This window comes from Pinus tabuliformis, chromosome 2_2, assembly GCF_031772625.1.
Source record: "Pinus tabuliformis cultivar Carrire ecotype Pingquan chromosome 2_2, CPIR1, whole genome shotgun sequence".
In the NCBI taxonomy this organism is placed as follows: domain Eukaryota; kingdom Viridiplantae; phylum Streptophyta; class Pinopsida; order Pinales; family Pinaceae; genus Pinus; species Pinus tabuliformis.
The window spans coordinates 1,052,094,340-1,052,105,820 of record NC_142300.1 but is presented as its reverse complement, the minus strand read 5'-3'; the positions used below and the strand labels follow the sequence as shown (position 1 = coordinate 1,052,105,820).

The 11,481-nt window shown below is 35.5% G+C and overlaps 1 protein-coding gene and 1 long non-coding RNA gene across 2 annotated transcripts; both read left to right on the top strand.

The window, feature by feature from the left end:
* The first annotated feature begins 3,298 nt into the window (after positions 1-3,298).
* LOC149196998 (uncharacterized) lies at positions 3,299-8,307 on the top strand. Its single transcript, XM_089408522.1, has 6 exons — positions 3,299-3,609; positions 3,741-4,415; positions 4,556-4,684; positions 4,824-5,002; positions 5,628-5,709; positions 5,977-8,307. The coding sequence occupies exon 6, from the start codon at positions 7,390-7,392 to the stop codon at positions 8,305-8,307; it is 918 nt and encodes a 305-aa protein (XP_089264648.1). The 5' UTR covers positions 3,299-3,609; positions 3,741-4,415; positions 4,556-4,684; positions 4,824-5,002; positions 5,628-5,709; positions 5,977-7,389.
* Positions 8,149-10,704, top strand: LOC149196997 (uncharacterized). The gene is made up of 3 exons (XR_016254700.1): positions 8,149-8,853; positions 9,610-9,693; positions 9,873-10,704. It is a non-coding gene; the product is annotated as an uncharacterized LOC149196997 (long non-coding RNA).
* Positions 10,705-11,481: the final 777 nt, after the last annotated feature.

Here is an 11,481-nt window from a genome sequence, read left to right as displayed (position 1 = left end):
TTTAATTATGATATTTATAAAATTTAAATTGTATTTATTTCTTAATAATTTTTTAAAATAATAATTTAAATTGATTTAAAAAATGAATTTATTGTATAAATTACGATAACAATTAGATATACATAGAGAGAGAAATGATCATCAAATTTTAGAAGAAAAATAAAAATAAATTATTTCATTTTTATCTAAATATTGATATTTTATATTAATTAGCTTAGTCATATAAATTAAATGATAGATGAATTCCAATCCGCTTAAGATATTAATGCAACCAAAGAAAAAAGTTGTGGAAATAAGGTTGGCAAGGACCAAAATCTTAGGATTGGACGTTAATCAACTACGTGGAAAAAAAACTAACCTTTTAATAAGTAAATCATTAGAGATCCTAATTTATAAAACACAAGTAATTTAATAAAGTTAATCAGATACTTTCATTAAATTGTAAGGATAAAGATAATTATTTTTAATTAAATCTTAAATATACACTTAATATTTATATATATAAAAAAAAAATTCTCACACCCTTATTCAATATAAATACACTTATATCTAACAGCTTTTTTTTCAATATTAATATACTTATAGACATAAATAAAATTATTAAAAATAAACTTACAACATTAAATGTAATCTAAAAATAGAAAACAAAACTCCACAATATTACCAATTATAATTTTACAATAATTACCTACCATATTTTTAAATTTTTATTTATTTTTCTTTTATAATAATCACAGTTTTTTCTTTTTAATTTTGATACTTTATTTAATATTTTAAAAAATTGTTTTAATTATTTTATGCAAATTGCAATATTACCCTAAACTTAAAATTTCATGTTCATATTAACATTTTCATTCATTTTATAATATTTATGGACATTATTTATATGTAAATCAAAATACTATACATATGTAAATCAAAATACTATACAATATCGTTTTTTAGTACGAAAAAAACCAACCTTATATATTAGTAACTCAGAAATATGAATATAAATTAATGAAAATATAAAGTAAATATAAATATATAATCAATTTTTAGTTTCATATGGGAGATCGTGAAAACTTACCTAAAAAATTATAATGCTATCACACATGTATCCCATATTTATAAAACCAACCAAAAGATCTCATATTTATGAAACCAACCAAATTGTCAACTCCCTTATATAAATATATATTATTAAATAAAAAAATTCTAAAATCAATATCTTCTTGATATTTCCACGGGCAAAGAATCATGTCAAACCTATATTTATATGATGTCTTTTAACTTATTTATACAATCCCTTTTAACACATTATTATTAATTTAAAAAATCAATATTTTTTTATTTAATTTTTTTAGCCCGAATGTAATATTAAAAAAAATTGATTAGAATGTAAACAAATTATTATTAACCAATTTTTTTACAAGCGGAAAAGAAACTATATTTTTCTCTCAGGAGTATTTATATGAGAATATTTGATTACGGTCAAGTTTAGGTTATCGTAATAAAGATATTCTAAATAATTTTTATTACTTTTAAAGCAATAAAATAACTCATGTTCATTTACAAAACCTAGCGAAGCACCTTTCCAATTCGAAGAGATTTATCCGTGAAGTAAGTTGCTTGTTGGCCAAGATCGGCCTACTTGTAATTCGCGAATGCTTGCTAAGTGATCGCTACGTTGCCAGTTGGCCGAGGTCGACCTGCGGTTTGTGATGGCAACCAATATACCGTACCAACCCATCGCACCAAACCAGTGATGTGCAGATGCCGTAACCATGGCATGAAATGACTATCGTCATACATAAAAGGGCTGGGATTTATGGCTTGCCTAATTAGCCATTGATGTTTATTATTGGAAATCTTAGTGCAAATATTTATCGTTCTGATATCTCTGTCAATGTGCAAATATCGTTCTGCATCTCTGTCAAACTACATATCGAGAGTGTGACCTGTTTGGCATCCAAAGTGTACGTAACATCAATGGCACTCTATGTATTTACAGAGTACTCTAAAACTATCCGCTGCCATAACGAGATGTGGAAACAAACACAGAAAAGAAACAAAAGCATACTGTTTATTGTATAGTTTTTGAAGAACGCGCTGTTATTTTTCAAAATTTCATTTTCCTGCGCTCAATTTAAAACTAAGGAATAGGTATCATGCATGGCAAGCCACAAATCTATTGGGGTAAGCCGGAAATCTCGGTCGTATCGGTCCTCACATCTCCCAAGCGATTAAGTTTATGGGCCTCACTCACCTGACCTCACTGGATAATACCTTCCCTGATAAGCCCTGCCTGGATAAGACCGGTACCTGCGCCCAGATAATACCGTACAAGATAAGACCGTAGTTTACCCCGCCCCGGCTCTAGTCTATGGTCAGATGAATGAACCACCGGGAGCTCGCATGAGAGTCGGTTTAACTGCTCTAACCATGGCCGAATATTTCCGAGATGTCAATGAGCAAGACGTACTGGGCAAGGATGTCTCCCTGTTTTATGCGAGGCATATTAGTTCTCGATCACTCACTTAAGGGCGGCTGGTCCCGCCTCCTACTTAATAATAGGTTAGGTGTGGTTTCAGCTGCAGGAAGGGTTGAGCTCCTGAGGTCTGAATACATGCAATATAGAAGCAGTTTGTGCATACCAGCACGGATCCTTAGGCTCTCACAGCAGGAACACAGTCACCTATGTCGGCGCACCAGCAGTTCATCAGCTTATTCCACTACAATCTCTTATCTCTTGCTACTCGCTGCATCAGGAGTCTTAAGCAACGATCACTCCTCTGTGCCGTATGATATAAACCACAGGAAGATAAATTATGGCCCTCTTCTTGTCGAACGTAATGCCACTTATGCCTCCATTGCATGGTCGAAATTTGATCCAGCATTTTTTAGTTCTACTGCAGTAGGGATGCTTTCGCAGTCAGCATCCAATGCTTTATGTTTGCCTTGGAGCATCAGAAGGCAATAGCCAATACAACTTTTAATTGAGAGGGGATGCTCAGCTTGATATGGCTCAACATCGGAAAACTGATATATAATGGCCTCGTGCAAGAAATCTAAAATACGATCAACATTTCTTTTAGGCATCCTATCTATTAGAGAATCTTTATCCTTCCAGGAAATTTTGAACAAACCCGATGTTCCATTCTGCAGCAGATTCATAAGCTCCCACTTGAATCTGCTGCAGAATGGAACATCGGGTTTGTTCAAAATTTCCTAGAAGGATAAAGATTCTCTAATGGATAGGATGACTAAAAGAGAAGTTGATCATATTTACGCCGTAAGGCGTTCCCTCTGAGACAAACTCCCTAAAATGCCACCGTGTACAATCCTGGGCCATTGATTCTGTGTTAGAAGATTGGGGTGTTTTACACCGTTAGTTTAATATGCCATATCTCAAAATTTCACCGTATTTCTCAAACCTTCCAGAAAACATATGAAGAAAACCATGCTCCGCTGGAGTTTGGTCTCACTTCTTTCAAAATCTCACCATATTTCTCAAACCTTTCAAAAAAACATACGAAGAAAACCATGCTCCGTTAGGGTTTGTTCTTGCTTCTTTCTGTGGTCTTCTTGTAAGTTGTGGTGCTCTTCCATTGCTCGTCAAGATTACAGGTAAATATTTTTTATCTAAAAACATTCCTGGAAAACTTCAGAGGATTTCTTTTGTTCGCTGCTAGAAATTTTGCAACTGGTTTTTTTTTTTTAACATCTGATAACCCTATCTTTCTATGTTATCTATGTAGCTATTGTGGTCTAGTTCCTGTTGGCTTCTACAGGTATTTACATCAAATCTCTTACCAGTTTTTGTTGCATTAGGTTCCTAGACAAGGGTCATTTTTCAGTTTCTAACTTTTACCTTCCATTTTGTTGTCCATTGGTTCGTGATACCTTGGGTTCTTACAGGACGATCCTCCATGGTTAGCCAATATTAAAGGTAATTTGTTTTTCTAAAAGCTCCGTTGGGGTTTGGTCTGGCTTCTTTCAAAATCTCATCGTATTTCTCGAACCTTCCAAAAAACATACGAAGAAAACCATGCTCCGCTAGGGTTTGTTCTTACTTATTTCTATGGGCTTATTGTAATTTGTGGTGCTCTTCCATTGCTTACCAAGATTACAGGTAAATATTTTTTATCTAAAAACATTCCTGAAAAACTTCAGAGGATTTCTTCTATTTGCTGCTAGGAATTTTGCAACTGGTTTTTTTTATTTTTAAATCTGATAACCCTATCTTTCTATGTTATCTATGCATCTATTGCGGTCTAGTTCCTGTTGGCTTCTACAGGTATTTACTTGCATTAGGTTCCTAGACTAGGGTCATTTTTTAGTTTCTAAACTTTTACCTTCCATTCTGCTGTCCACTGGTTCGTGATACTTTGGGTTATTATGGGACAATCCTCCATGGTTCGCCAATATTAAAGGTAAGTTGTTTTTCTAAAATATTTCCTTGAAGTCTACAGATGACTACATAGAATCCTCACCATCCTCTGAACGCTCAAGGCATGTCTAAGGGATCCAAAAGGTGAACCTATAATCACATGGAAATTTCTGTCAATTACAGGATGCAGAGCAGGATCACATGGAGTGGGAGCATATGGTGGTTCATTTCGTCCAGGTGATCAAACATGGGATGGGAGTTTTGTAGCTATGGGTGCAGAGCCTAACCAGGTGGTCCCCATCATAAATTGCAGTGAGTCATCGATACTCTGTAAAACAAAGCGAATTGATATTGTGCGAGAATCCTCAACCCTTCGACCAGTAGAAGGTGCATGCTAGGGAAATTTGACCCTCCAATATTCTAACCCTAGTGGCTTCCACTAAATGTTAAGGGGACGTGACCGACTCTGCTTATGTGCTGGAGTGAAGAACATAGAGAGGAACCATCGTTTGGAGAACCAGTGAGAGGACGTTGTGGTTCAATCGCTCTAGTAATCGAGGACACGTGATGGGATTTCTGAAAAGGAGTTCATCAGATTCCATTTCTATGAACATCCTTTGTTCATTAATGGTATATATAACGATTACCTCTATTCATTGTATGTATATATAATAATTATTTTTATTCATGAAAGTACATGTTTTCTTATCTCTATTATCCCTATTTAGGAAAATATATGTTCTTCAATTTTGTATATCGGTGATACTTGTTTCATTCAAACTGAGTGTAGCAGAGAATAATGCCAATACAAAGCAAGACATAAAGTGTGGTGTGTTATTGAGTTGCGCTTAGCTCAGCAGAGTAGAATGTTGCTACAGGGAAGAGCATCTTGGGTAGTGGGTTGATTTAGCATTGCACCTGGTTGATTTGTCCTTTCTCCTTTTTCATTTCTGCTTTTTCTTTCTTTTGTGGATGCTAAATAGCAATGTCCAGCGTTATTTCCCTCTTCTTGCTTGTAGTCTTTTCGTGGGTTTTGGGTTTTATTTTTTTGGGTTTTTGTTTTTTTACTGTTTAGATATTGGTATTTTTTGTTTTTAACAGTTTTGTTTTGGGTTTTTTCTTCTCTTTGGGAGATGAGACGATATGTTGGCTTGGCTACACCCTATAGCTGTGGTTCATGTACTTCCCACATGTTGTGCAATAGTTAAAAGAGGTATGCACTCTTTCTTTGGAGTTTATTTTTGGGTGTGTGCAGGTGTCGAAAGATTGCAGAGGAGCTCCAGTGAAGACTTTGGACTATATTGCTAACATTCAACTTTGGAAGATAATCATTGCATGTATTTCGCATATACTTTATATTTAGATATGCTTTATACTTGACTCTACTTTAGTTGCTAAAAAATTTATGTTGTAAAGATTACAATAGCTAAATGAAATAAATAGAGTAAAACCATCTATTCCACTAGCTAGCTACATCATTCTTAACCAAATCCCAAGTGGCTTTCCCTCACTACTTACCAAATTTTAAATTGACTTTCGCCTTTACATGATTATTTCTCTCAAAAAGTTAAGGCTTCATTTTTATTTTTCATGAAAACGTGCAGGGAAATGGTGAGCATGTTCCCTTGGCAGATTGATAGTTGGCTGTCTTCAAGCTCATACTGTTGCTTAGCTACCATGGTATTGATCCAGTAAGTCTGTTGATGTTCAGCACCAACCTACTTCAATTATGTTACTTACCTAATTCTGGAGGCAAGGACCTACTTCGATTCTGTTACTTACCTAATTCTGGAGGCAAGGACCCAGATAAGTTAGCAAATGGAATATGTAAAGCCTCCATCTTTGACAAGTTACTGAGCTGCCATAGATTCCCGCTTGCGTAAGAATTCTGCCCGGTCATCATATCCCTGAGCTCTGTTGGGATTGAACCAGTGATCTCATTGAAGGAGGAGCACAATTGCGAAAGATAATACTGCAAATTCATTTCAACGATATTACGTGTCCTATGAAATTAGACAAAAATGGAGACTTGATGGGATCTACTTTTGAGATTATCAACGTAGCTAGTACACACATCCAGAACAGTGGTTACTGGTCAAACCGAACCAGCTTATAGGTCACCCCTCCAAAAATTACAGCCACCATCAGTGACTATCAATATCATATTAAGCCAAAATTGTCTGATATTATATGGCCCGGTGAAAGTGAAACTACGGCGCGGGATTGGGCCCGTGGAAAGGAACTTGCTATTGGTTTGCCTAGAAAGATAGGCTACTAAGAATTTGTAAAAGTGAATGGAAGCAACCCGATGAAAGGATTTTGTGTTGAGGCATTTATTGTTGTAATGAAATTGCTGCCCTATTTTTGGTACACATTTAAACCTTGTGGAATAGGGAATTCTGCACCCAATCACGATGTTTTTAACGTGTAAAATGCAATGGGTTACCACACTGCCATATTGTTTCATGCAGGTTTTCTTTCTCTACGATGTTCTTGAAGCATGGTGACTAATATTTCTGCTCTTTTTTTATCCTCAGGGATTTTAGCTTCCCTCTCAAAACATTGGTTTTCTTTATATTTGATGGTATTGATGCGCTTAAAAATGCATGATTCTGATGAAGACTTTGAGAGAATGATGAAGCTTCACTACGTAGGCAATAAATGAAAGGTATTTGTGGAAATAAATTTAGGTGCCCACGTTGTTGCAAGTGTCCTAAATAAGTTGTGTTAAGAAGTTTGTGAAAAAAAATTAAATGTGATACAAATATTCATAGTGTTTCATACTTTGGAAAATGAGAGTAATTTGGATTTTATGTTTCTGTTTCTTTCATAAGATTAAATTCTGGTGCTAAATGGTTCTTGTCAGGGAGCTTTCTGTGCATATATTTTTGCAACTCTGTTTTTATTTTTCCATCATTTCATATATAAGAGAACTTCAACATGTGTTTTATTTATTGTTTTTTAGAACAAAATGGATTTAAAGAAATTATATAGTTTTTCAAAAATGAATAGGGAAGATGTTCTCTATGCATAGCTGGAAAGCGTCTTCTTGGATACAGGGTCAAATGCAGTTATGCATGGTCTCATTTAGCCATGCCAGCCTTGCTAAAAGTTCTTTGCCCATACTCCCATCTGGATTAAATGAATCTGTGCAGAGTAACGAGGCACATTACGGGCATGAAGTTGATTACGTCCATGACCACTTTCGAGATGGCAGCGGGGCAGACTACGGTCACAATGAGGCAGATCACAATTATGAGCCTTCAGCCTTGTCCTCTGAAACCGAAGGCCAAGAGGATGCAGATAGATTTGATGGTTTATTTTCTCTATTGCAAGAGTATACCGAGGTGCCACGCTCATTTGAGATTGGCTTCTCATGGCCAGAAGAAATCGATGTTGGAACAGAAGGATTTGATATTATATATGGTAAAGAACAAAAAGTTGCTGCAGAATACCAGCAGGTGATGGAAGTCTCAGTTGATGCAGAGAATACCCAAGTTCTTGAATCTGTCATCCTAGACAGTGTACATGATATAGAAAACTTACCAGTAGATGCAGAAAAAAATGTTAATAGTTCTGAGGAGTGTATTCCTGAATTGGTATCATTTATGGACTCTGGTGCAGATGTATCTCATGAATCTGAGTCTCATTTTGGTAATAGTGGTTCACATGACTTTGTTTTCTCCTCATCTAAAACAGAAACTAACAGTGAAATACAGAGTTTTGAGAGCCTTTTCATTCAAGATCCAGAGGAACTGAGCACATCATTTGGTGGAGGTGATTACTATATTCCTGCAATGGCCAGTCAGTCCAAGACACTAAATTTTGAGAGCCAAAATGAATTTGAATTCAGACATAATGAATCTTTCATGTCTCTAGTGGAAAAGAGTAGTAAGGACTCGGGAGGGGGGATCAGACATATCAGTTGTTCATGATCTCGGAGATTCTAGTACTCCAGCAAAATCACTGAAATATATCTTTCTTTTTGGAACTATAGGTGCGTCTATTTTTGCAGTTGCGATGATTGCTACATATTTGGTCAGTTTGTATAGAAAGAGAGTCAAATGTACAAGTCCTAAGAGAGCCCAAGAACATGATCAGAACACTGTAGCAGAGAAAAATGGTCCTACAGAAGATGGTCATTCCATACCGAGGAGGGAGATACTATATCCCCAGAGAAATCACTTTTCTTCAATGTAGATGACTGTGCCCTGCGAAAATAACTTCGAGCGAGGGATTCCTATGTGCCGAAGGTGGAACTTCTTAATGATTATTTTCCATCAAAGGTGGTAAACACTTCAGAAAGAAAACTCAATACCTGGCTTTTATCAAGTACCCAAGAAAATTCATTTCACACCCCAGAGAGGAAGGTTAGGAGAAGCAACACATACTCGGAAATAGAGCAAGGAAGTATGGCTACTCAAGAGATGTCTATGGATGATTCTCCATCTTATGGGAGCTTCAAAACTCTGATGAAAGAGGTATTCTACTTTTAATCCCAACATCAAACTTGTTAAGCTTTTCCTTTGTTTTTTCTACCTTTGTGTTTTGGTTTTGAAATAATATTCCAACCTTTGCAAGGCATTTTCTTGCTTATCAATTTCCATTGAATATTAAGTGAAAGTGGAATTTGGTTTCTTCATTTCGAGTGGGTAAAATAGTTGTCTAGGAGCAGGGGAATTTGGTTTTTTCCATCCTACCAATCTTCCTTATATATCTTGTCAGACTTTTTCAGTGTTGTGCGAGCCATTTGATGTATAGATGTTGTTCATGTGCTTATTTGAGTCTCAATTCTCTTTTCACTGCACGTTGTTTCCTTTGCATTTCAAGTAAAAATTGAATTTGGTTTCTTCATTACAAGGTTGGTAAAATAGTTCTCTAGGATCCGGGGATGCTCTTCTTCCATTCTACCAATCTTTCTTATATATCTTATCAGATTTTTTCAGTGTTGTGTGAGCAATTTTATGTAAAGATGTTGTTCATGTTCTTATTTCAGTGTCAAATCTCTTTTCACTTCACCTTGTTTCCATTTTATTTCTAGGATATCTATTCTTCCCTTGAAAATTTTCTTCTGGGTAGTCCTCAATTCATTCCATAAATATGTAAAAACAAACCAGCATGTAGGAAATATTTGAATGAGTTATAGATAGTGATCCAATTTCATACTTGTCTGATTTTGTATCTCCAAAATTTGGTTTTAGAGATACCTTTTTATGAGTTGTTTGTCTACAACGCAGGGTTCAAGTGAAGAGCAGATGAAAGTGACACATGTAAGAAGATCAAACCGACTTCGTAACCAAAAGAAGTCTCCATTATCAGCTGTACGAACGATCTCTAAATGAAGATCCTGCATCATGTTCTTCCTTAGAGCTGCCTGATTTGAGCACAGGGAAAAGCACGAACGACATAAAGAATTTTTTCTCCAAATGACTTTTGCCTTTACATGATTATTTCTCTCAAAAAGTTAAGCCTTCATTTTATTTTTCATGAAAACGTGCAGGGAAATGGTGAGCATGTTCCCTTGGTGGATTGATAGATGGCCGTCATCAAGCTCAAACTGTTGCTTAGCTACCATGGTATTGATCCAGTAAGTCTGTTGATGTTCAGCACCAACCTACTTCGATTCTGTTACTTACCTAATTCTAGAGGCAAGGACCCAGATAAGTTAGCAAATGGAATATGTAAAGTCTCCATCTTTGACAAGTTACTGAGCTGCCACAGATTCCCGCTTGCGTAAGAATTGTGCCCGGTCATCATATCCCTGAGCTCTGCTGGGATTGAACCAGTGATCTCATTGAAGGAGGAGCACAATTGTGAAAGATAATACTGCAAATTCATTTCAACGACATTGCGTGTCCTATGAAATTAGACAAAAATGGAGACTTGATGGGATCTACTTTTGAGATTATCAACGTAGCTAGTACACACATCCAGAATAGTTACTGGTCAAACCGAACCAGCTTGTTGGTCACCCCTCCAGAAATTACGGCCACCATCAGTGACTATCAATATCATGTAAAGCCAAAATTGTCTGATATTATATGGCCCGGTGAAAGTGAAACTACGGCGCGGGATTGGGCCCGTGGAAAGGAACTTGCTATTGGTTTGCCTAGAAAGACAGGCTACTAAGAATTTGTAAAAGTGAATGGTAGCAACCCGATGAAAGGATTTTGTGTTGATGCGTTTATTGTTGTAGTGAAATTGCTGCCCTATTTTTGGTACACATTTAAACCTTGTGGAACAGGGAATTCTGCACCCAATCACGATGTTTTTAACGTGTAAAATGCAATGGGTTACCACACTGCCATATTGTTTCATGCAGGTTTTCTTTCTCTACGATGTTCTTGAAGCATGGTGACTAATATTTCTGCTCTTTTTTTATCCTCAGGGATTTTAGCTTCCCTCTCAAAACATTGGTTTTCTTTACATTTGATGGTATTGATGTGCTTAAAATGCATGATTCTGATGAAGACTTTGAGAGAATGATGAAGCTTCACTACGTAGGCAGTAAATGAAAGGTATTTGTGGAAATAAATTTAGGTGCCCACGTTGTTGCAAGTGTCCTAAATAAGTTGTGTTAAGAAGTTTGTGAAAAAAATTAAATGTGATATAAATATTCATAGTGTTTCATACTTTGGAAAATGAGAGTAATTTGGATTTTATGTTTCTGTTTCTTTCATAAGATTAAATTCTTGTGTTAAATGGTTCTTGTTAGGGAGCTTTCTGTACATATATTTTTGCAACTCTGTTTTTATTTTTCCATTATTTCATATATAAGAGAACTTCAACATGTGTTTTTTTTTTTTTTAAGAACAAAATGGATTTAAAGAAATTATATAGTTTTTTAAAAATGAATAGGGAAGATGCTCTCTATGCATAGCTAGAAAGCGTCTTCTTGGAGACAGGGTCAAATGCAGTTATGCATGGTCTCATTTAGCAGTCTAAAAGGGGGCAGTTTAATATAATTTTACATATCAAAGTTTTTATTTTTCATCATTTCATATATAAGAGAACTTTAACATGTGTTTTATTTATTGTATTTTTAGAACAAAATGGATTTAAAGAAATTATCTCGTTTTTCAAAAATGAATATGGAAGATGCTATCTAT